Here is a 25,696-nt window from a genome sequence, read left to right on the forward strand (position 1 = left end):
TTCGTCCCTAACATTGTGAGTTTGGTGATAATTGTGCACATTTAACACTGGAAAGAACGTTAGAGGAATAGTGTTGTGTCGCAGACCAAACACTTACGAGAAAAGTGATGCCAATAAAAGCCGCGATTATCTTAAATGCCATCGTTAGATTTCCTCGAAACTCGCTAGTTTTGAATTTAGCTCCAAGAAAAAACAGGGTTTGGAAACCGCTTCGTTGCTGACCGCGAGTATCTCCTCAACAAACGAGCAGTCTAGGCTGTGTGTTATATTACGTACCACCGAAATATCAGGTGAATAAATCAAAAACACGAAAACGTATTCCACTTAACATGTTTTGGGGACTAGACAAATGGAGCAAAAAAAATTCGGTTGTTGCTGTGACAACTTGATGTCAACCGGAGTTTGTCATTTTCATTTTTCTAATGGTTCGTTTCTAGAGCCTGAGTGCACGGCAAGCAAGGTGTTAAGTCTGGGATCATTTATTTATCCACGAGACAATTTGAAACTGAATGCAGATTCTTTCGATAAAAAAGCATTATTATTCTTGTTGATTGTTGAAAAGTTTTTTGTTTTTAAATTTGAGGTTTTTGGTTAATGCGCTGTAAAACTGATGCATTATTTTGAGTCGGAGCAAACAATAAATTTGAAACTTCAGTACTCCTTCGTCCTGCGAGAAAGAGATTGTTTTCCTTTTCTGCTTCGAAGCAGAAAGGAAACCTCTGGCTTGCAGGGTAGTTCCCATTACATAAGAAAAGAGATCCGCTGCTACCTGTCGTATGTCTATACTTACGATTCACCCGCTATAATTTGTCAAAGTCAATTTGGTGGGTTCTTGTACAGCTAATCACTCTAAGGTTGTGAATGTTTACAGAATGAATTGTTTAGTTGTATATGTACACTGTACGTAATATTCAATACATATTCTAGTTTTGGAAATTGTTAGTTAAATCTTTATATATCATACCTTACGATTCCATACCTCATTCAGATCAAGCCGTATTTTTGCATTTTTCATGTTGAGTTCAGTCAGTGATTTGAGGAAACAGTGTTTGGATTGTTAACAGTAGTAATAGTAAATAGTAATAATCAGGGATTAGTAAAGTGCGTTTGATTTGTCTTTTCTCTGCTAAAAGTTTCTGCTAAAACCAGAAATTCGTTATTAAAAGTGGATTTCAGGGAGGAGGTTGTCGAGAATTACCATGTATCAAACTTTGTTCTGGTACAATGCAATAAACTCAGTGAATGTAGCAAAACTCAACACAGTGAGTCAGTGATATGAGGAATCAGTGTTCTGATTGCTTACATAAAACAATAACAATTTCTTACCTGGAAACTTTTTGGCAGTGAAATTAAGGAATAAAGTAAGTCTGCATGCTGGAATATTCAGAACTGCGCTTGTGTTAAGTTTTTCCGAATCAACAAGCCCACGAGACCCATTCGCATGGAAGATGAACATGTATTTAGGAATACGACGCAAATTATTTCGGTGCAACTCAATTTGTGGCCGGGATATTCAAACTCCGTAAACTAAAGAAATTTGGCCAAAAGCTTTGGCTGATCAAATTTAAGATCTCTAAGCTCTAAAAGAGTCACAACATCAACTTTTGTCTTTTCCTTATATTTCTCTAAATTGATGTAGCGTGGACTTTATAGACGAATCTCCGATGGAACCAAAAAACGCGAATGTCAGCTTCCAAACCTTTATTTCTCAGCTTTGATCAGTGAATCTTTTACCAAGTACCTTATAGGTATTCTGGGTTTTAACATCTTTCAAATCGTTTTTGCAGAAATTATTTTTCATCGGATTTATATACAAAGCCTGCATTTAGCGCCATATTTGCCATAATTCAAAATGGCGTACAGGCAAAAAAGATTTCCTCTTCCCCTCTTAGGTGCATTTGCAATGCGAAAAGATCGCTGACTAAACCACAAGCTTTTTTTAGGATTGGTAGGCAAGTCTGTAGCATTATGATACAAATGGATGACTGATGAAACGTTTGGTTGTTGAAGTCAATCGACTGTTTGCATGTTTTCGTAAGATACTGTTCCCGCCATTTAGTTTCAGTGTAAGCGATTCGCGAATCCATGCCTCATTTGTGTAATCAAAGCATCCCCATCTCGTAAAACTCAACCGAGTTACACCTTCAAACATGAAATATACATCTCAAGTACTTTTTTGTGACCGCAAAGATGAGAAATGGTTATATGTACTAAACGATAAAGCGTGTCTTGTATGGTCAACACAATTAACATGGCGATTTTTAATTACCTCATTTTGATACGCCTCGCACTCATCATTCGCCTATTCAATTCTTAAACATTAATTTCTTGAAACTGAAAGCCGACGTCTTTCAGGTCATTTTTGTTGTCGTTGTTGTTGAACAACATAATTTAGGCACATATTGTACGCAATAATATTGTACGAATTTGTAAGGCTAGGAAAGATTTGATTTTCCACGTTTTTCTGAGGGTCGAAATATTATTCATCTTGTCCTGAGAATTCTTTAAAGAGAATCACACCCATGAACTTCCGCATACCAAGCTACTGCGAGACTCGTGGTAAAGTGGGTCAGGGAGTCGGTTAGAGATTTTAGCAATTACATGGAATGGCGACACAGTCAGCGATCGTCGGATGGCACACAGCTGTTCCATATGATCGATAGCTTATTTTTATTATAACCGCCAGAAAAACCAGGCTTAATGTTTTCGCTGCTTGTGTTCCAGACACTCAATGAAATTTTCAATTTACAAACACGCGTTTGAGGTTGCTCCTTCTAAGATGACTGAATTGGCATCACAAAACTGATAAAGCAATCGAGAGTCAGTACAGCTTTGTCGAGCTTACATGCACCTGCCAAAATGAAATGAGAGATTGTAAGAAATCCGAACGAGGCTGGCGGAGTGAAGCAGTTGTTTTAGGATCACAAGTAAAATAGCGATTGAACTGTTTGGCAGCTGGAAAATGGCACTGGAATACAAAAACAAAAGAATTTGTAAAAACGTACAACTAAGGGGAGAGACGCTGTACAATCCATTTCGTACCTGAATATCATGAACTATTTTCTTGATTCTGTTGGAAAGCCGATCACAATCATTATTATAAAAGTAAATATTTCCTCTCCAAATCAAATCAGTTGTTCTCTTGGCCGGTGTAAATCACCAAGGCAGCAGTTGGCCTTAGAGTCTTTTCGTGTCCCAGTATTTACACGGAGCATTTTTTGCGGAAGTAAAATTGTGTCTTAATTTATGCACAAAATGATATTGGGCTTCCGTGCAAAAAGTTATGTCAGTAAACTCTGCAATGTAAGAAAAGATCATTTTTCGAGATCAAGCGACGAGAAGTTCAAGACAGGGTAACTTAATGTATTCCATGAAATGTCAAAACGTACTTTAAAACCGATTTTCTTTTGCACAGAAGTCTACATTCAGTATTTCAATTGCCTCAAGGAAGCTGCTTTATTTTAGTATTTATTCAACAGGCGACTGGGTCTGTTGCTTCTGTTTATTTTATTTCCGAGCAGAACATGTTTCAAAAGTAAACAATGACGCATTTGTCTGTCAACTGAAAAAATGAATTTCACGAAGTCACTTTCTTAAAATACACCTGATTACCTTTTCAGTTTGCAGTGGATAAAGAAAGGATTAAAATTAAGCCTAAAATGCAGGAAAAAGCAAATTGCGGTTTCCTCAGAAGCCCCCAACTACGTTCCAGACGTTAAATACTTAAATGATTGTAAATGCTAAATACCTATGCTAATTTAGGTTTGTTGAAGAAGAGACAGTTGATGCCGTTTGAACAAGGTCTTCGTCTACACTTTCTTAATTTTTTGCGGATGGAAAAGAATTAACCGAATGAATGAGTACTATATAAGAATAACTTCTAAATTCTTTACACAATGTCACGTTTTACCGTCCATTCCGATTGCCTTTCAAATCGGTTCAGTTACAGATAAAATCTCTATTAAGCCCCCTCCCCTCCCCCCGCGGGCCTCCCCACCATAAATTCGGGCTCAAATGTAGGGAAACACATAGCCTGCTAGCAAGCTCTCTATTTGGTGTCACCTGCTGAGACTTATTTCGCGTGAGACCCTTATTAGAGGGCTTGTGTGCAGGCTAAACATCGCACATGATATTCAGTTTGAAATTTTAAGAAGACGAGGCTTCAGCGTGAGAAGTAAATAGAGACCATTAGATTCTAGTACGAGTTCGACCGACGAGATAAGACTTGAAGTTTTTAGCGAAGTAGTAACAACAGAGATATCCCAGGGAGCTTTCATTTTACTCTTTCTGAGCGATGAAGTAATATAAATTCCAAAAAGACGAGATCACTTACGTTCCGAGGAGACAAGGATTCGTTTTTGCCACCACGCCGTTCTGTCAAAAACTTGTAGTAAAATAACGACTCGTTTTCGCGTCAAAATGACACTGGTTCCGGCTCGATCGCGCTCTTTGTCCATTGGAAAAAAGTCGTAGGTCTCAAATGTTGTGCTCAGACGGTAAGTGACGCGACACCCGCATTGTTTAATAGACTGCTTATCAGTCTAGTCATTTCCTTCCAAGAAAGCGCGCGCGCGAGGCGAACGAAACCTTAGCTTTCGGAGAGAGGGACCCCCAAAACAATACAAACATGCAGCACCGGGGAGGGTAAGGGTGGGCAAACGGTTGATACACATGTGCATACAGACTATTGTATTTTTGATACACGTGTTTAAAGTATTCAGAGTAGTATTTCAGTTGTCAATCATTTTAGAATAGCTTGTTTACTGACTCATGACTTGAAAGGATTCACCGTCTCTATTAAGCACACACACTTCTCTAATAAAACGCCGTTCTTGATAGGAGTTTTCACAATGTTTACATTTTAGTTGATAACAGGTACAATGGTACAGTTGGGAGGAACTTTGTACAGTCACTGCCATGGAACGCAAATGAAAATACCTTTTACTTGCAGTGCATTCAATTGCCCCAGGCAACGGAATAGGGTATCTATCCGATAGTGTAATGGTAAATTCATGTCACTATGATTCACGTTAAAATTTTACGGCGCAATTTGCATGGTTAGCCCGGCTGAAGGAAGAGATGTCATTTTCTACGCATACTATTGTAGTTCTTAGACGCGAGCAGTCTAGAGTTACTTTGCTAGAATTAGTTTTTGTAAGACGCATTGTATTGGTAAGCGGCGAAGCGACGAGTTTTTTTGAAAGCTTGAACGACGAGGAACCAATCAGTATCTTTTGTATGTCAGAAACGAGAAGTCAATGGAATATTTTCTTTCTTTCTTCCTCTTCCCCGTCCTTCCTCGTTAAATCGTTAATTTGTAGATGTTCGTTCTCGCAAAACAGTACTATTAATCGCAACCTAACGTAATTCGAAACTAGGCCTTTAACAAATTTTATGTCGTGGCTTTTATATTGAGGACATCAAACAATACCTATTAATAAATCACACGATTTTTGTATTCGAAAGTATTATGTTGTCCTTAGATAGCCGCAATGATAGTCGCAGTCAACGGCATCTTAGAACGCGGAGAAGGCGGGAAAGGACGTGACCATGGCCACCGGGATAGTAGCAGCAGTGTTAGCAATTCTCTGTACCAGGCTAGCTCGGCCAGTACCCTGAGAGACACCGAGAGTATCAGCGAGGTAATTCCTGGTCCTAAGTTAAATATGAATCTTTTTAGTGGAGAGAAAGACGGAAGTTTTTTCTAATGTTTGTTGTCTGACAAACTTGTTGGCCTGCACGGGTGGACCTATGGAGTTTTCTTGTTGGTTACTATCTTCTGTGTGGTAGTTTGCTGACATGTTTTTGTCAGATATCCTTACTTTAAAGTTGGATAAACTCAAGTTTTTTATTGGTTACTACTGTCAGAGGTATTCTCGCCCCAGTCCCTTTGGGTAGAAGGACGGAAAGTGAGGAGGTTGGCCGAGGAGCTGCTTTCATTTCTGGTGAGTTTATTACTTACTTCTCTGTGCCTCCGAGTGCTCGTACATCTTTAAGAGATTAGTTTCTAACGATAAACAAGAAATTCTAATGAATTATGATAAGAGATACCTATCAGGTCAAGGAAAGACTTTCATTACTTCGGTCGAATTATAAACACTTACACACACTTAGTAAAAAAAACAATGTCAGTGAGAGGGAGCCAGGTGAAGTGAGGCCTCGAGATCCAATGGCTGTTCTGTTGAACTGCATTCAGAATTACAGGCCGTCAGCGGATAATAGCGCTAGTGAAGGACGGTTGTTAACAGAGCATCTGCGCATGCCTAATGGCGGTCAGCGAAAGACTGAATCAAAGGAACCTGGTGAAGTAGGTTAGTGATACTGTTAGCGCTAGTTTATTTATCAGAATTGCTTAAGAATCATCATCCAGGAAAATCTCTTAGTATTACATTGGATATTCAATGACGTTCACTGAATTTGGTTTTGAACAATTTCGAAGGTAACTGATTAGCCCTTTCATTCTTGGAGTCAACAAAGAAAAAAAAATAAAGAAACCGGTTGAGTCTGTAGTTGGACTACTCAACTAAAAGCTATTCAGTTGTACTTTTTATCTTGGTCGCTCTTTTGAGACGAACTCTTATTGTGTAATTCAAAGTACATAGTTTTTCTCCAGTCAGCTTTCCTGAAAGACGCCTGCCAAAAATACCAAACGTGGGCACAAAAATGTATTGTAATGCAACAAGACGGTGAAGGCGCGGTACAGTAGTGGTTTGCGCGCTGGACTTTTCGGATGTTCGGTAAAATATTGGAGGGTTGGTGATTCAACGATAAGTTGTTCTCTGCATTGTCGTGTTGTAACTTTACTCCACATTGTCTGTCTTCACCCAGGTATATAAATGGGTACCGGTTACATAACCCTGCAATGGACTAGCATCCCATCCAGGATAATGAAGGGGAATACAAATACTCCAAGTTACTTTATAGTAGAGCTAACCGGCTTAAAGTGTGACTTGAAACAAGTACACCAGGTTTTAATTTTTTACCTCTTTTGTTATTTGCAGTCCCAAGGAAACTCTCTCCCGGTGAAGTGGTAGTGTGGAAGCCGTCCGGTGAAGTTGTGAACCTTCCTCCTCCTTTACCTGGAAAAGGCACATTGGATGACGAACCTGTGGATGTGAAGAACACTAAAACCCCGGCGGAACTCGAAGTCTTTCCGAGGAAAGCCGACGGAGAGCCGAGTCACGACAAGCGTTTTCTTCATGCTTCGGATTTGTTGCCTGGAACGCTTGGCACAGATACTTCTTTTCCCACTGCACAACAACGACAACAGAAACAGCAACAGCCGCAACAACAACACGCTAAGCCCAGGGTAATTCATGTTGAAGAAAAGAACAGTCAGCTATCAGAGACAAGTTTACAAAACACTTATTCTGTAGAAGAGCGTAGACAGGGGCTTCTGCATTGGCTGATGATAACAGAGAGGAAGGAAAGAAAAATGTTTTCACGAGCGAACAAGATGGATGAGGCTTTAAGGGAGAAAGTAACGGGGCTGCTGAACTTGACAGCCTCAACAGCCAACTAAAATCCAAGTTATGCTACCGTCAGTTGATAACAGTGTTCATGAAGAAAACTCGGCACACGTTTCTGTTGATCAGGATACGTTTGGTGACGTATCTTCCATTTCTGGAGGCGATTTTTGAGTGCAGTGGCAGCGGTGATAATTATTTATAATAAAAAAGATTGTTAGAAGCATCAAACTGTTTCAAAATTGATTGCAGTCTTCAACTTGGTGTCGAAAGTAATTTAGTTTGTTTTGGTTTTGTTTCGCTACGATTTGTGATTGGCCAAAGAAACTCGGCCACCAATTCAAGCAGTTGTAAGGAAAACCAAACGTAAAGCTATCGTGGCTTGCTCGCGCGCGTTTTCCCGCGCGTGGCTTAAGTTACATATGCTGTTTGGGTCTGTTGTGATTGGCCAGAGTGCATCGCCGGTAGGCTTTTACACAAGTTGCTCGGCAACTTTTGAGCAACTTATGGTTTAGAGCATTTTTTCGGCAACTTTTTTCAATCCGAGAAAATATATCCTTTCTTAGTGACCAAAATCTCTTTTTTATGCATTTCCTCTCTAACAAAACGATTAAATATCAATGTTAACTCGATAGTCAGTCTCTACTGAGTACAAGTGATTAGTGACTACTGCCATGAGTGAGTGCCATGTCATGTGTGTAGTGTGCTGTGTACATGCGTTAGTGTGATCGACGGAACTTTGGGTGACCTGTGGCTGTGTGTCTCTAGCGCGCTACATGGTCAGCGGTCTGAAGTCTGAACACGTTTTCAAAATGGCGGCTCGTGTTAGTTCAACTTCAAGCGAAGAAATGGCTTCCAGCTCGGAAGACTCTGCTAGTGAAGATCCGATCAAATATCATCTCTGTAGGTATAGAAATGTCGGTGAGTAGAAAGGAATATATAAATAAAAAAATAATTGGTATAGATGTGCAAAGATTTACTTTCATCAGTAGTAGGAACTGATTTTTTGGAGTTGATAAAAAGCAACTTTAGAGTAACTTTTTCGTGAAATGAGCAACTTTTGGGAAACTTTTGAAAATTTTTGGGGCAACTTTTGAGACATATCCAAGCAACTTGTGTGAAAGCCTAACCGCCGGATAACTTTGGTGTTGGTGCTGCGTTACATGGTTGAAAACCGCTGAACAGTGAGGACACCGCATTAGATTTAAACCCACACACGACTGTTCCTCTTTCCACAAACATAAATTTTCATCTTATAACTGTCAAATATAAAGGCTATTTTAAACGTATGACTCAGTTTTAACGAGAGCGACAAAGGTGCAAGCAACCTGGTTGTAAATTGACCGATGCGTCGCTATATCGCCCGTTTAAACTGGTATGAAGCAAGCAAAACGGAAATGGTAGTGCCAACTTGTGTTACTTGCTTCGTAGGTGTAAACCTGACGAGCAACGTTGTCCCATAACGCATGCGTTGTTCCTGTTCTCCTTCAGTCCCTTAGAAAGTGGGGAAAGTGGGGAAGAAACCGGGAAGGGGGGGGGGGGGGGGATGAGGGGGTATAGTTCCCAAATATTAGGAGTGGGTGATCCAAAAGGAAACGGAAAGAATGTAAAATTCCTCAAAAATCTGAGTGTAAACCCCTCTGAAAATGACCCCATCTTTAAGAAAGGCCCCTAAATCTCTATTTTCATTTTACTTTTGTACGGATATAAATGTTTTCATTCGACACTCGCATTTTCCAACCTATTATCTTTTGTTTGTTTTATCACTGTTTTTCGTTGCACTCAACATGATTAATTTCACACGCTTTGCGATGATTAGCAAAATCTTTATTAATGTATTACTGTCAGACTACACAATTTCGTATTTTTATCATCTACGGATCACAGTTTGTTCTAAATCAAGTCCGAGGTGAAATGCTGCGACCACGTTTAACACGCTGTTACATCTGTGAACGCATCAGAGATGAGCTCCCAGCCACCACTGGGTGGTGGATTGGCTTCCCTGTGTGCAGCGGAACTTTGGGTTGATGTACCTATAGTGGCCAAAGTTGTCTTCCCCACTCACTGAACCCGCCTTTGGCTTAAACTGACAGGTAGTGTATGTACTGTCAGTATGCAGTAAGTAGCCGTTAGCAATCTGCCAAAAAGGTACCGTTTGGTGGATCCCGATGTGTCCGCGGATGTTGATGTATTCAACTTTCTTGCATTTGTTGTTGTCAAGGTAATCGATGACGTTGAAGTCTTTGAAGCTTCCACGAACGTAATCTCTGAAATCGATGCCGTGGGTCGGGTAGCTGCATGTTGCTCGCCAGTGAGTGGAGTGACTCTGTAGGGACTTCATTCGTGCCAAACTCAGGCGGTACAGATTCCAGTTCTGTGCGTTCTCGTTCACTGGAGAGTTGTACTTGAAAGGAAACTTGTCAAAAGCGGGAAGCTTACGATTTCGAGTACTCCAGGACATGATTAGGGTCCAGGCAGTGCCAGGCTCGGACTTGAGATCACAGTAAGCCGGGTAACTGTTTCCACCATTGTCGTAAAGCCTGTAGACGCCACATTTTGAGGCTCCTCTCAGCAGATAATCAAGGCAGGAGGTTGGACGGAAGAGTTTTCGCACAGTTTTAGTTGATTTAGGACAATCGTCTCCCTAGAAAAAGAAAAAGCAACAAAGAATTAAAATAATCGACTTTAGTCTGGCACGAAGAAGATCGCAGCTTTCTCCACGACACCAGAAATGTACATATTCTAAACCTTCGGCCGGGATTGCCGGTGAGGAGCGAAATATTCGCGATCGCGGCATTCAGGAATCAACCCAGTCGACCCGAACTTCTTATTGCTAAAAATTCGGTTGTAATTGCTCTGATTTTCATCTTTTACGTTTTGAAGATCATTTGAACTCCCGATCACGACTTTTTCTTATAAAATTTCTTCAGCCCGTCAAAGTGAGTGAAATTGCATGATTTTTCAGCTATAAATAAACCCGGTATCAGACAGTGAAGTTTACCTCGCATCCCAGTGTAAGAACTCGTTTGTGCCGTCTGTGCTCAGCAACTGCTACAAGTGCCTAGAAGAAGATAAAAAAACGATTTTAATTTTGGGCAGTTCAATAGTGAAGATCATATTCTTGTAGTTAAACTCATTCACGGGATTTTGTCCATCCTATAACTGAGATCCTGAGATTCCTGCGATTTTGTAGGTATGACTATGAAAACGGTAAACGGCGTGAGTAATTATAATTATTTCTTGATCATGCGGCGTTACTTCCTCAAATAGGCTCAATAAAACGGTCATTTCCTTCCTTTACGCCTTAGTTCCATGCATCGCTCGCCGGTTTGAATCTCGTGCTCAATTTCAAAATGTTGAACTCGGTGATAATTTGGCAGATATAAAACTAAAAGGGATCGTTCCATTAATAGTTTTGTGTGACAAACAAAATTAATCACTCACGAGAAAAGAGATGCCGATAAAAGCCGCGATTGCCTTAAATGTCATCTTTAGCTCTCCTTGAATTACCGTTCTGAATTTAGTTCAAAGAACAAAAAAAGGATTTGGAAGGTTCTTTGCTGACCAAAGATCTCGTCAACAAGCGAGCTGGCCAGGCTATGTGTTACAAATATGCTACGTATACCAAACTATGCTAAATAAATCGAAAACTTAACATGTTTCGTGAAGACAAAAGAAAAAAAGAGCTATGGGTTAAAATCAGCTGTGACAATCAAATCTTTGTCTTTCTCTTTTTTCTGTAAATTATTAGAAGTTTATTGACCCGTATTCAAGAGCTTCATACGCTAATATTAACAGATAATAGGGTAAAATAGTTGAGAAGTTACAAGTTGAATGCCAGGTTTACAAAAGGAAAGTGTATAGGTAATAACTTATTTAAATGTAAAATGTGATAGGAAAACATCACTGCGGGAGGGAGATGGCGACTTAATTATTTTCCGACAACTTATCTTGACCGGTGTCTCGCTGCCACTGGACTGCTTGAAAGCGGCCTAGATTGAAAATTGACTCTTTTCTGGAAACATTAAGAAACAAATTTATTTACTGGGAAATAACTCAGAGATAATTTCGCTACCCTATAAGATTCAATTCAAGGAAAGTTAAGGGCGCCAGGATAAATATCAGAACTTTGGCGAAAACATTTCACGTGATTTCATGCGTGATCAATCATGTGTACGAAGATCGCCGGCACTGATTTGTCCGCAACATTTTAGACCAGTTAAGGAAACAATTGGCGCACAAAGCTGTTAGAAACAACTTGTCAATTTCAATGTAAACTTCCGCAAGGCAGTGCTCAAAGTTGTATTGTTTAGTCACTAAACCGAAAAATATATACATGGAGGCATCTTGCGCAGTTTCTTGAATTGGATGCAGCAAATATTTCAGCCAGCGGTGTGATGTCTGTTGGCGTGTAGCGTATTTGAAACAGTCGCGTGAGCGCTGCGCTCCAAGAGAAAGAAAAAAAAAATATCAATAGATCCTACAGACATGGTGGATTGTTTACCCGAGAATACCTACAGCGGAAATCTTTAAGACATAATATTAATTCACCTCGGTAATAAATTGAAATATCCATTATTTGAGACCTCAGTCGCTATAAGAGTCCTACACTCAACCTTTGACTTTCGCTGAAATAATTTTTGGAAGTAATCTGAAGGGGCCAACGCACTATTTTGTTTTGTTCTTTAATGCCAAATATCCGTTAATAACAGAAAGAAAACGATGCGGTAAACGTTGCGATGATTAATCGGATGCGATAATCGATGCGGTTGCTACTAAAATTGAACAAAATATAAGTTACTACAGCAAAAAGGGCGAACACTGAAAATAGACAAGTACCAAGAAATAACAAAATAAGCAGAAATGAACAGCTAAAGTGATACTTACAAACGTTATATGGCCTTTGATAACTGACAAAAGGGGCGATTTAGTAAACGCAAGAACCTAAAACTGTATTCTCCAAAGACAAAGCGAGAATGAATAAAAAAGCAAAGGCGCGAATTTATACTGATTAACTACTGAACAATTGACGAAGTTATGCAGAAAAACTAACAGAATAATATTGAAAACGACATACAAGTGTGACACAAAAAATGTTTCTAGAAAACAGAGGAGCTCGTTTAAAAAGAATGCGGCCGCAACATAATTTCATTTGCCATCGGATTCCAATACAAGTAGGGCGCTTTGCGCCACGTTTGACTTACTTCAAAATGGCGGCCAATCAGTCAGATGAGAGAGCCTACATTCAATCATGATTCCCTCTAAGGAGCTTCTGCAATGCGAAAAGCGCGCTCACCAAGCCCACAAGCTATTAAGTCGGACATCTAGGCGAGTTTGCGGAATTAGGATATGGCTAATACAACATGCATTTTATAGTTGACAGTTGAAGTCAATCACATGGTTATAATCTGGTTAAGTCTAGTTTTCAACAACGACGCAAGCGAAAGCGCAACGATTTATTTTTCAGCACAAGCACAAGTCATGAGACGCAAGCTCCAGAGTGAAGCTGGTGCTGTTCAGTGTGTTTTAATGAACTCTTGGTGTTAATTGTGCTTGTGCCTGTTGGTCGGTAGTGAATTTAATGAAACAAACTTCATCTCTTCGATATCGTTTTAGTCTATATTGAACCAACATGACTATTCCTTCCGGTCATTTTATGAGTAAACGGAATTTCCGAGCAGAACAGGGTCAAGGCTTAAACTATTTACTGCTGGGAACTCTCGGCACAGATGGATGTCTTCTGAGACAGCGAAGGCACCTTCTAAAATTCCTGTTACTTTGCGTATTCCAGCTATGATTGAGTTCCTTTATGATGAAAGTCAGACGCCTCAATTAAAATTTCCTTTGACAGGAAACGTATCAGTCCCCATAGACTTGATAAAAAACCTTATAAATCGCCTAGGTGTTGCGTTCAACAATACATTAATGAAAATGTCAGGTTGTGTAGCTTACATAATCTGCAGCACACAAATCACATGAGAATAAGCATACCACGCACTGTTGTTTTACGATTTGAGACTTGATTTCTTTCTCGTGCCAGTCGCCGGCGATACTGGTTGTAGGGTAGATCTCACATTTGCCATTAAACCGTTTTGGCTAAAGTTTGATCCTTAAACGGAAAGCTGATTCTGATCGCTTTGCTTTCTTCAGTTCAGTTTTTTCGACAAAGTATTCTGGAGAAAGTTGTTTATGGTGTAGTTTATTAGGCCCACAGGATAGTCAAGCCGCGCACAGATAGAACGTAATCTGGTGCATTCTTGGTTGAAAGCTTCAGTTGTAGACTAGGGTATGTGCATTATTGATCATTATTTTTAATAGCAAACCTTTCGTTATAGCGTTTATCCGTGTGGCAATGGGAGAGATCTTGCAGAGGTGGAAAGGTTTCTATTTTTTTGGGACAGCAATTAGATTATCTGATGGAACTGAAGAAACTATTAAGGCAAGGATGAGAAATGAGCAAGCTGCACTCTTTCGATTGAGATATATTTAAAGAAGCAGTCAATTCAACAAGAACACTAAGCTAGGATCATTAAGTATAACTCACTAGCTTTACTCTTTTAGGGCTGTGAGACATGGCGGATAATTAAAAAAGACGGGGCAAAGTTAGACGTGTTCTTTATGCAGGTGCCTATAATGTATGTCAAACATATATCGGCCAATGAGAGTGGCAAGTGAAAAATTAGACAGCTAGCAAAGATATAGGAAATCGGTCAGCAGGTACAAAAGAAGCGGGGGCAGCTGATTGGACATGTGCTAAAGATGAATACAAACAAACACCCAAAAGTAGCGCTCGCTTGGACTCTTGAGGGTGTGAACGACGCGAAAAGCCGGACCAAAAGAGACCTGGAGACGGAAGGCTAGAGAGGGAAAGCACAGAGTAAGGTTCCATAAGCTGGTGCAATGCAGCCGGGATTGCACAAAAGACAGAACCCAGGACACAGTCGGAGAGAAGTTACATGTGCTGTTTGTGTCTGTTTTGATTGGCCAGAGCGCATTGATAACTTTGGTGTTGGTGCCACGTCACACGCGGTTGAAAACCACTGTGCAGTAAGGACAGCACACGGGATTGCTTCTCTTTTCCATACGGTATAAATTTTCATGGTATTAAAGTGTTAAATAGAAAGGCTGTTTTACATGTAAGACGCAGTTGTAAGCAGAAGCACAAGAGCACAAGCAACCTGTTTGTAAATTGACCGATGTATCGCTGCATCGCCTTTATTAAAATGGTATGAAGCAAGCAAGACCGAAATGGGAAACACACTGAACAGCGCCCTAGTAGTGTACCAACCTGTGTAAACGTGCCGAACAAAATATTGTCCTATGGCGCATGCGTTGTTCCTGTTGTCCCTTAGTCCTTTAGAAAGCGGGAAAAGTGGGGTGGGAGGGAGGGGGTGTAGTTCTCAAATATAGGAAGTGGGTAATCCTAAAGGAAGTGACGGAATCGGAGAAGACTGAGGAAAAAAAACGGAAAGAATGAACGTATCGCAAAGTACCCCTCCGAAAATAACTCCACCCAAAGAAGGGCCCCAAATCTCTATTATCTTCGATGATAAACCCAATGGACTACAGCTGAACCCATGGACTGTTGAGAGTTTCTGTTATGCTATTATTTCGTGTTTGACGATAATTTTTGTTCTTCAAGCCCAATCAACTTTCGGTCCTTCAATATGAACACACAAAAATGTTGTGTTGATGCTGGTGAGAAGTTAGGGCGCTGTTGGTCCTTCCTTAGACACGCTACTGGTCAGTTCTATATGAGGGACGTTTCACAAGTACACAATTCTATGATTAAAATAAGTTTCATTTGGCAGTTGCCCGGTAGAAACAAGAAACAAGTTTTCATTCGTCACTCGCATTTTCCATTTTTTTTTTCTTTCCTTTGTTTTGTCACTGTTTTTTGTTTCACTAAACATGATCCATTTCAGACGCTCTGAGATGATTAGCAAAATCTTTATTAATGTATGACTGTCAGACTACATAATTTCGTTTCTTTATCATCTACGGATCACAGATTGTTCTAAATTAAGTCCGGGGTGAAATGCTGCGACCCCGTTTAACACGCTGTTACATCTGTGAACGCATCAGAGATGAGCTCCCAACCACCACTGGGTGGTAGATTGGCTTCCCTGTGTGCAGCGGAACTTTGGGTTGATGTAGTTATAGTAGCCAAAGTTGTCTTCCTCTTTCACTGAACCCGTCTTTGGCTTAAACTGACAGGTAGCGTATGTACTGTCAGTATGCAGAGACTGGACGTTAGCGGTCTGCCAAAAAGGTACCGTTTGGTGGATCCCGATATGTCCGCGAATGTTGATGTATTCAACTTTTTTACATTTGTTGTTACCATTGTAATCCACAATGTTGAAGTCGTTGAAGTTTCCACGAAGGTAATCTCTGAAATCGACGCCGTGGGTCGGGTAGCTGCATGTTGCTCGCCAGTGAGTGGAGTGACTCTGTAGGGACTTCATTCGTGTCAAACTCAGGCGGTACAGATTCCAGTTCTGTGCGTTCTCGTTCACTGGAGAGTTGTACTTGAAAGGAATCTTGTGAAAAGCGGGAAGCTTACGATTTAGAGTACTCCAAGACATGACTAGGGTCCAGGCAGTGCCAGGCTCGGACTTGAGATCACAGTAAGCCGGGTAACTGTTTCCGCCATTATCGTAAAGCCTGTATACGCCACATTTTGAGGCTCCTCTCAGCAGATAATCAAGGCAGGAGGTTGGACGGAAGAGTTTTTGCTGAATTTTAGTTGATTTAGGACAATCGTCTCCCTAGGAAAAAAAAAAACGAAAAAAAAATTAAAATCGTTGACTTTTTTGGCGAAAAATATTTTATATCGCAATAATCTCCAGGACTCCAGTAATGTACATATTCAAAAATTTATTTATACATTCGATCATATATTTTGTAATCTTTTTAATAAAATATCTTTAAAAGCGACTGAACGAAACAACAGAAAATGAATAAACGTTTAACTTGGCAAATTTCAGGAAAAACTCAAAAGTTAAACATCAGTGTATGAAGTATTTTACCTCGCATCCCAGTGTAACAACTCGTTTGTGCCGTTTGTGGTCAGCAGCTGCTGCAAGTGCCTGGAAGATGAAGAAAGATTTCAAACTTCGATAGTTTAATAGTAAAGATCATATTCTTGTACGTAAACTCAGTCACGGGATTTTGTCCATCGAATAACTGAGATCCTGAGATTCCTGTGATTTTTTTGGGTTATTAATGGTAAAAAGCGTGAGCAATTAAATTATGTTTCTTGGTTATGCGACGACCTTACTAAGCAAAACTATAGACAAACATAAGCCCAATTTTTCTGCACTCTATAATCGTTATCAGTAACGTAAACATAGGCTAAATAACTGGCATTTTACGGGTTAGATCCATGCATCGCTCGCCTGCTGAAACTTGATTTCCTTCCCAACTGCAAAATGTTGAACTCGGTGATAATTTTGCAGATATAGAACTAAATAAGGTCGTTCGATTAATATAAAATGCTTACGAGAAAAGTGATGCCAATAAAAGCTGCGATTATCTTAAATGTCATCGTTAGCTCTCCTTGAAATACCGCTTTGAATTTAGCTCAAAGAAGGAAAAAGGATTTGGAAGCTTCGTTGCTGACCAAAGATCTCCTTAACAAACGGACAGGCTAGGCTGTGTGTTACTGAAAAATAGGCTACGTATACCAAAGTATGCAAATAAATCGAAAACTTAACATGTTTCGTGAAGACAAAGGGAACAAGGAGCTATGCGTTTAAATGCTGTGACAATCATATCTTTGTCTTTGTCTTTTTCTGTAAATTATTAGAAGTTTATTGACCCGTATTCAAGAGCTTCAAACGCTAATATTAACAGACAATAGGGTAAAATAGTTATCAGAAGTTACAAGTTGAATGCTAGGTTTACAAAAGGAAAGTCTATAGGTAATAAAACGTGGTAGGAAAACATTACTGCAGGGGGGACGGCGACTTTATTGTTTTTCCGATAACTTATCTTGACCGGTGACTCGCTGCCAGTGGACTGCTTGAAAGCGGCCTGGATTGAAAATTTACTCTTTTTTGGAAACATTAAGAAACAAATTTATTTACTGGGAAATAACTCAGAGATAATTTCGCTTCCCTCTAAGATTTAATTAAAGGAACGTAAAGGGCGCCAGGATAAACATCAGAACTTTGGCGAACGCATTTCACGTGATTTCATGCGTGATCGATCATGCGCATGAAGATCGCCGGCACTGATTTGTCGGCAACATTTTAGACCAGTTAAGGAAACAATTGGTGCACAAAGCTGTTAGAGAAAACTTGTCAATTTCAATGTAAACCTCCCCAAGGCAGTGTTCAAAGTTGTATTGTTTAGTCACTAAACCGAAAAATATGCATGGAAGCATTTTGCGCAGTTTCTTGAATAGGCCATTTTCATGATGGCGTCATTTTACTACAACTACCAGAATTCATTTCGTTTTCCTTTTTAAATTTAAATTTTCTAATCCCAGTGGACAGCAAAGAACAATAGCTCTAATTAGCATGAGAAAACAAAAACCAGAAGGATTCTGGTAGTTGTAGTAAAATGACGCCATAGTGAAAATGTCCCATTGGATGCAGCAAATATTTCAGCCAGCGGTGTGGTGTGCGCTGGCGTGTAGCGTATTTGAAACAGTCACCTGAGCGCTATGCTCCAAGAAGAAAGAAATCGATAGATCCTACAGACCTGGTGGATTGTTTACCCGAGAATACCTACAGTGGAAACCTTAAAGACAAAATTTTAATTCATGTCGGTAATAAATTAAAATATCCATTATTTGAGACCTCAGTCGCTATAAGAATCCCACACTCAACCTTTGACTTTCGCTGAAATAATTTTTGGAAGTAATCTGAAGGGGCCTAAAAACCATTGCTACAACGCGCTTTTTGTTTTTGTTCTTTAATGCCAAATATCCTTAAATAACAGAAAGAAAACGATGCGGTAAACGTTGCGATAATCAATCGGATAACATAATCGATGCGGTTGCTAGAAAATTGAACAAAGAAAATACAAGTGACTACAGCAAATGGGCGAACAAACAAAAATGGTCAAGAACATAGAAATAACAAAATAAGCAGAAATGAAAAGCTAAAGCGATACTTACAAACGTTATATGGCCTTTGAAAAACAGACAAAAGAAACGATATAGAAAACGCAGAAAAACCTAAAACTGTATTCTCCAAAGCACAAAACGAGAATGAATAAAAAAAAACAAAGATGCGAATTTATACTAATGAACTACGAAACAATAGACGAAGTTATGCAGAAAAAACTAACAGAATAATATTGAAAACGACAAACAAGTGTGACACAAAAAATGTTTCTAGAAAACGAGGAGCTCGTTTAAAAAGAATGCGGCCGCAACATCATTTCATTTTCCATCGGATTCCAATACAAGTAGCATACTTTGTGCCACGTTTGACCTAATTCCAAATGGCGGCCAATCAGTCACGTGAGAGAGCTTACATTCAATCATGATTCCCTTCTGCAACGCGAAAAGATCGCGAGCTTGGGGCATTAGGATATGGCTAATACAACATTTTATAGTCGGAAGTCAATCACATGGTTGTAATCTGGTTAAGCCATGGGAGGCCGATTGTGATCACTTCGCTTTCTTCAGTCAAGCTTTTTCGTTTTCTTTATCTGACAAAGTATTCTGGAGAAAGTTGTTGATGGTGTAGTTTATTAGGCCCATAGGATAGTCAAGCCACGCACAGATAGAACGTAATCTGGTGCATTCTTGGTTGAAAGCTTCAGTTGCAGACTAGAGTATATGAATTATTGATCACTGTTTTTTTAATAGTAAACCTTTCTTTATAGCGTTTATTCGTGAGGCAATGGGAGAGATCTTGTAGAGGTGGAAAGGTTTGTATTTTTTGGTACAGCAATTACATTATCTGATGGAACTGAAGAAACTATTAAGGCAAGGATGAGAAATGAGCAAGCTGCATTCTTCCGGTTGAGAGTAGACTAAAGGAGTTAAAGTCAATCCAACAAGAACTAGAAGCTAGGATTATTAAAGTGCTACTATGATCAAATTTTTACCTCTTGAATTTTAAGTCCAGCGAAGAAGCTCTACTCTTATATGTCTGTGAGACATGGCCCATAATGAAAAAGACGGGGAAAAATTAAACGTCTTCTTTTACAGGTGTCTCCGATGTAGGTTGAAGATATGTCGGCCAATGAGAGTGTCAAGTGAAAAAATTAGACAGCAAAGATCTAGGAAACCGGTCAACAGGTACAAAGGAAGCGGGGGCAGCTAATCGGACATGTGCGAAAGATGAATACAAACAAACAAACACCCAAAAGTAACACTCGCTTGGACTCTTGAGGGTGTGAACGACGCAGAGGCTAGGCCGCCCGAAAGAGACCTGGCCGGCGAATGAGACAGAAAAGTAGAGAGGGAAGGCACAGAGTGAGGTTCCATAATTATAAGCTGGTTCAATGCAACCAGGCTTGCACAAAAGACTGAACCGAGGACATAGTCGGGGAGAAGGAAGACCATGAATAAACACAGGCAGAAGCACAAGAAATTAATGCGTTAATTGACCGATGGTGTAGAAAGTAACTTTTGTTTGTTTTGGTTGTGCCTTACGTTTCATGGTTGGGTAAAGTAACTCGGCCACTATTTCAACCAGTTATAATGAAAACAAACCGTGAAGCTATCGTGGCTTGCTCACGCGCGTTTTTCCGCGCGTGGCTTCAGTTACATACGCTGTTTGTGTCTGTTTTGATTGGCCAAAGCGCATCAATAACTTTGGTGTTGGTGCTGCGTTACATGGTTACATGGTCCCACACAGGATTGTTTCTCTTTTCCACAGGGTAAAATTTTCATAGTAAAAAAGTGTTAAATATAAAGGCTGTTTTCAAAAGGACGTAAAAGCAGCAATTTTCTAACAATCTTAATGAAGAGAACAAGACTTTTAAATTTGAAAGACATGTAATTCCATCCGTAAGCTGACGATGGCACAGGAGTTGCCGAAACATGTCTTTCAAATTTAAAAGTCTTGTTCTCTTCATTAAGAAAGGCTGTTTTACATGTAAGACGCAGTTGTAAGCAGAAGCCAAGAGCACAAGCAACCTGTTTGTAAATTGACCGATTAATCGCTGCATCGCCTTTATTAAACTGGTATGAAGCAAGCAAGACCGGAATGGGAAACACACTGAACAGCGCCCTGGTAGTGTACCAACCTGTTAAACGTGACGAACAAAATATTGTCCTATGGCGCATGCGTTGTTCCTGTTGTCCCTTAGTCCTTTAGAAAGCGGGGAAAGTGGGGAGGGAGGGGGGGGGGGGCATAGTTCTCAAATATAGGAAGTGGGTAATCCTAAAGGAAGTGACGGAATCGGAGAAAACTGAGGAAAAGAAAAAAAAAGGAAATAATGAAAGTATCGCAAAGTACCCCTCCGAAAATAACTCCACCCAAAGAAGGGCCCCAAATCTCTATTATCTTCGATGATAAACCTAACAGACTACAGCTGAACCCATGGACTGTTGAGGGTTTCTGTTAGGCAGTTATTTCGTGTTTGACGATAATTTATGTTCTTCAAGCCCAATCAATTCGAAATCCGCAAATCGACTTTCCAATATCAAGCGCCGCTTTCAGCCAACAAGCCTACACGAACCGAGACCCGTTCTGGTATTGAAAATTTTACAAAGTGTGCGGAAAAAACTCTCGGTCCTTCAATATGAACACAAAAAGGTTATGTTGATGTTAGTGAGAAGTTAGGGTACTGTTGGTCCTTCCTTAGACACGCTACTGGTCAGTTCTATATGAGGGACATTTCACAAGTACACAATTCTGTGATTAAAATAATTTTCATTTGGCAGTTGCCAGGTAGAAACAAGTTTTCATTCGTCACTCACATTATCCATATTTTTTTCTTTCCTTTGTTTTTTCACTGTTTTTTGTTTCACTAAACATGATCCATTTCAGACGCTCTGAGATGATTAGCAAAATCTTTATTAATGTATGACTGTCAGACTACATAATTTCGTTTCTTTATACGGATCAAAGTTTGTTCTAAATCAAGTCCGGGGTGAAATGCTGTGACCCCGTTTAACACGCTGTTACATCTGTGAACGCATCAGAGATGAGCTCCCAACCACCACTGGGTGGTAGATTGGCTTCCCTGTGTGCAGCGGAACTTGGGGTTGATTCGCTCATAGTGGCCAAAGTTGTCTTCCCCACTGACTGACCCCGACTTTGGCCTAAACTGACAGGTAACGTATGTACTGTCAGTATGCAGAAAGTGGCCGTTAGCAGTCTGCCAAAAAGGTACCGTTTGATGGATCCCGATGTGTCCGCGGATGTTAATGTATTCAACTTTCTTGCATTTGTTACCACCAATATAATCGACAATGTTGAAGTCCTTGAAGCTTCCACGAACGTAATCTCTGAAATCGACGCCGTGGGTCGGGTAGCTGCATGTTGCTCGCCAGTGAGTGGAGTGACTCTGTAGGGACTTCATTCGTGCCAAACTCAGGCGGTACAGATTCCAATTCTGTGCGTTCTCGTTCACTGGAGAGTTGTACTTGAAAGGAATCTTGTGAAAAGCGGGAAGCTTACGATTTAGAGTACTCCAGGAGGTGATTAGGGTCCAGGCGGTGCCAGGCTCGGACTTGAGATCACAGTAAGCCGGGTAACTGTTTCCGCCATTGTCGTAAAGTCTGTAGACGCCACATTTTGAGGCTCCTCTCAGCAGATAATCAAGGCAGGAGGTTGGACGAAAGAGTTTTCGCTCAACTTTAGTTGATTTAGGACAACCATCTCCCTAGAAAAAAAAAAGAGAAAAAAAAAAAAAACAAAAAAACAAAAACAAACAAAGAATTAAAATCGTTGACCTTTTTGGCACGAGAAATATCGCAATATTGTCCACGACTGCGGTAATGTACAGATCAGTTCAAACATTGGCATTGTGAGGAGCGAGTTCAGGGATCAGCGTGGTTGACCGGATTTTGTTGTTGCAATTGCTCTGATTTTTAATCTTTCCCGGATTCAGGACAGTTTGATATCCCGATCGTATTTTTATTTATTTATTTATTTTTACAAAAATTTCTTAAAAACCGACTGCAATTACAAAAATAGATAGACTTGGGAGCTTTCACTCGGCAAGAAAAACTGGAAACTTAAACATCAGTGTGTGAAGTATTTTACCTTGCATCCCAGTGTAAGAACTCGTTTGTGCCGTCTGTGCTCAGCAGCTGCTGCAAGTGCCTAGAAGATGAAGAAAGATTTTAAATTTAGACAGTTGAAGAGTGAAGAACATATTCTTGTAGATAAATCAGTCACGGGATTTTGTCCATCGAATAACTGAGATCCTGAGATTCCTGCGATTTTGTAGGTTAAAAAAGGTAAACGGCGTGAGTAATTATAATGTAATTTCAAATTTCTTGGTTATTCGGCGTTACTAAGCAAAACTATAGACGAGAGTATTAAGCCCTAAAATAGGCTAAATAAAACGGTCATTTCCTTCCTTTCCGGGTTACGTAGGTCCATGCATGGCTTGCCGGTTTGAATTTCGTTCCTAACATTTTGAGTTTGGTGATATTTTGCACGTTTAACACAGGGAAAGATCGTTATATGAATAGTTTTGTGTCGCAGACAAATCACTTACGAGAAAAGTGATGCCAATAAAAGCCGCGATTATCTTAAATCCCATCGTTAGATTTCCGCGAAATACCGTTTTGAATTCAACTCGAAGAAAAACCAGGGTTTGAACACCGCTTCGTTGCTGACCGCAAGTATCTCCTCAACAAGCGAGCAGTCTAGGCTGTGTTATATTACGTAGCACCAAAATATCAGGTAAATAAATCAAAAACACGAAAACGTATTCCACCGAACATGTTTTGTGTATTAGACAAACGAAGCAAAAAAATTCGGTTGTTGCTGTGACAACTTGATGTCAACCGGAGTGTGCCATTTTCATTTTTCTTGCATGGTTCGTTTCTAGAGCAGTGCACGGCAAGCAAGGTGTTAAGTGTGGGATCATTTATTTATCCAAGAGACAACTTGAAAGTGAATGAAAATTCTGTCGATAAAAAGCATTATTATTCTTGTTGACTGCTGAAAAGTTTTTTGTTTTTGATTTTGGGGTTTTTGGTTAAGCTGAATGCATTATTTTGAGTCGGAGCAAACAATAAATTTGAAACTTCAGTACTCCTGGAGTACTGAAGTTTCAAATTTATTGTTTCTTTCTCGCAGGATGAAGTTCATCCTGCGAGAAAGAGATTGCCTCTCTTTTCGGCTCCGAAGCAGAAAGGAAACCTCTGGCTTGCAGGGTATTTCCCATTACATAAGAAAAGAGATCCGCTGCTACCAGTCGTATGTCCATATACTTACGATTCACCCGCTATGATTTATCAAATTCAATTTGGTGGGTTCTTGTACAGCTAATCACTCTAGGGTTGTGAATGTTTACAAAATGAATTGTTTAGTTGTATATGTACACTGTACGTAATATTCAATATATATTCTAATTTTGGAAAATTTTAGTAAAATTTATATAATTATATTATACCTTACGATTCCACAGCTCATTCAGATCAAGCCGTATGTTTGCATTTTTCATGTTGAGTTCAGTCAGTGATTTGAGGAATCATGTGTTTGGATTGTTTACATTAAATAACCAATAATAATCAAGGATTAGTAAAGTGCGTTTGATTTGTCTTATTTCTGCTAAAATTCTCTGGTAAAACCAGAAATTGGTTAGCAAAAGTGGAGTTCAGGGAGGAGGTTATCGAGAATTACCATGTGTTAAACTTTGTTCTGGTACAATGCAATAAACTGAATGTAGCAAAACTCAACACAGTCAGTGATTTGAGGAATCAGTGTTCTAATTGTTTACATAAAACAATAACAATTTCTTACCTGTGTACTTTTCGGCAGTGAACTGATTAAGGAATAAAGTAAATCTGCATGCTGGAATATTGAGAACTGCGCTTATGTTAAGTTTGTCCGAATCAACAAGCCCACGAGACCCATTCGCATGGGAGTTGAACATGTATTTAGGAATACGACGCAAATTATTTCGGTGCGACTCAATTTGTGGCCGGGATATTCAAACTCCGTAAACTAAAGAAATTTGGCCAAAAGCTTTGGCTGATCAAATTTAAGATCTCTAAGCTCTAAAAGAGTCTCAACATCAATTTTTGTCTTTTCCTTATATTTCTCTAAATTGATGTACCGTGGACTTTATACACGAATGTCCGATGGAAACCAAAAACCGCGAATGTCAGCTTTCCACCAAACCTTATTCTCAGCTTTGAACAGAGAATCTTTTACCAAGCACCTTATAAGCATTCTGGGTTTGAACATCTTTGAAATCAATTTTTAAAGAATATATTTTTGATCGGATTTATAGACAAAGCTTGCATTTTGCGCCATATTTGCCATGATTCAAAATGGCGTACAGGCAAAAGTTGAAATCAATCGACTGTATCCATGTTTTCGTGTGAAACTGTTCCCGCCAATTAGTTTCAGTGCAAGCGATTCGCCAATCCATATCGTCACAATGTCTCACTTGTGTAATTAAAACATCCCTATCTTGTAAAACTCAACCGAGTTACACCTTCAAACACGAAATATACATCTTAAGTGCTTTTTCGTTGTGAGCGCAAAGATGAGAAGTGGTTATATGTATTTAACAATAAAGCGTGTCTTGTATGGTCAACACAATTAGTATGGTGATTTTTAATTACCTCATTATACGCCTCACACCCAACCTTCGCCTATTGAATTCTCTAACATTCATATCTGTGAAAGCCGACGTCTTTTTTGTTGTTGTTGTTGTTAAACAACATAATTTAGGCACATATTGTACGCAATAATATTGTACGAATTTCTAAGGCTAGGAAAGATTTGATCTTCCACGTTCGTCTGAGGGCCGAAATATTATTCGTCTTGTCATGAGAATTCTCCAAAGAGAATCACACCCATGATCTACTGCAAGCCAAGACACTGAGAGATTCGTGATCGTGCGGGAGTCGGTTAGAGATTTTAGCGATTACATGGAATGGCGACATAGTGATTCAGCGGCGAGGGCACACAGTTGTTCCATATGATCGATACATTAATTTTATTATAACCGACAGAAAAACCAGGCTTAATGTTCTCACTGCTTGTGTTCGAGACACTCGATGAAATTTCCAATTAACAAACACGCGTTTCAGATTGCTGGTAAGATGACTCACTGATTGGCATCACAAA

At 39.7% G+C, this 25,696-nt stretch overlaps 3 protein-coding genes across 4 annotated transcripts; all 3 read right to left on the reverse strand.

Annotated features, from left to right (window-relative positions):
* Positions 1–9,284: 9,284 nt before the first annotated feature.
* On the reverse strand, positions 9,285–17,087 carry LOC146489486 (uncharacterized). Of its 2 annotated transcripts, none has more exons than XM_085109069.1 (3): positions 16,969–17,087; positions 10,468–10,527; positions 9,285–10,110 (listed from the first exon to the last, which is right to left on the reverse strand). In XM_085109069.1, the coding sequence occupies exons 1-3, from the start codon at positions 17,011–17,013 to the stop codon at positions 9,424–9,426; spliced, it is 792 nt and encodes a 263-aa protein (XP_084965195.1). In that variant the 5' UTR covers positions 17,014–17,087; the 3' UTR covers positions 9,285–9,423. The 2 variants fall into 2 exon arrangements, with proteins under 2 accessions (XP_084965195.1, XP_084965189.1); XM_085109063.1 differs by lacking the exon at positions 16,969–17,087 and adding an exon at positions 10,911–11,042.
* On the reverse strand, positions 15,409–16,835 carry LOC146489487 (uncharacterized). The gene is made up of 3 exons (XM_085110146.1): positions 16,830–16,835; positions 16,496–16,555; positions 15,409–16,234 (listed from the first exon to the last, which is right to left on the reverse strand). The coding sequence occupies exons 1-3, from the start codon at positions 16,833–16,835 to the stop codon at positions 15,548–15,550; spliced, it is 753 nt and encodes a 250-aa protein (XP_084966272.1). The 3' UTR covers positions 15,409–15,547.
* Positions 17,088–21,575: 4,488 nt separating the features above from the next.
* LOC146489488 (uncharacterized) lies at positions 21,576–23,150 on the reverse strand. Its single transcript, XM_085111657.1, has 3 exons — positions 23,106–23,150; positions 22,646–22,705; positions 21,576–22,262 (listed from the first exon to the last, which is right to left on the reverse strand). Exons 1-3 carry the CDS (start codon positions 23,148–23,150, stop codon positions 21,576–21,578), a joined length of 792 nt encoding a protein of 263 aa, XP_084967783.1.
* Between the last annotated feature and the right edge of the window lie 2,546 nt (positions 23,151–25,696).

Source organism: Pavona decussata, unplaced genomic scaffold, assembly GCF_977016875.1.
Source record: "Pavona decussata unplaced genomic scaffold, jaPavDecu1.1 SCAFFOLD_6, whole genome shotgun sequence".
Lineage (NCBI taxonomy): Eukaryota > Metazoa > Cnidaria > Anthozoa > Scleractinia > Agariciidae > Pavona > Pavona decussata.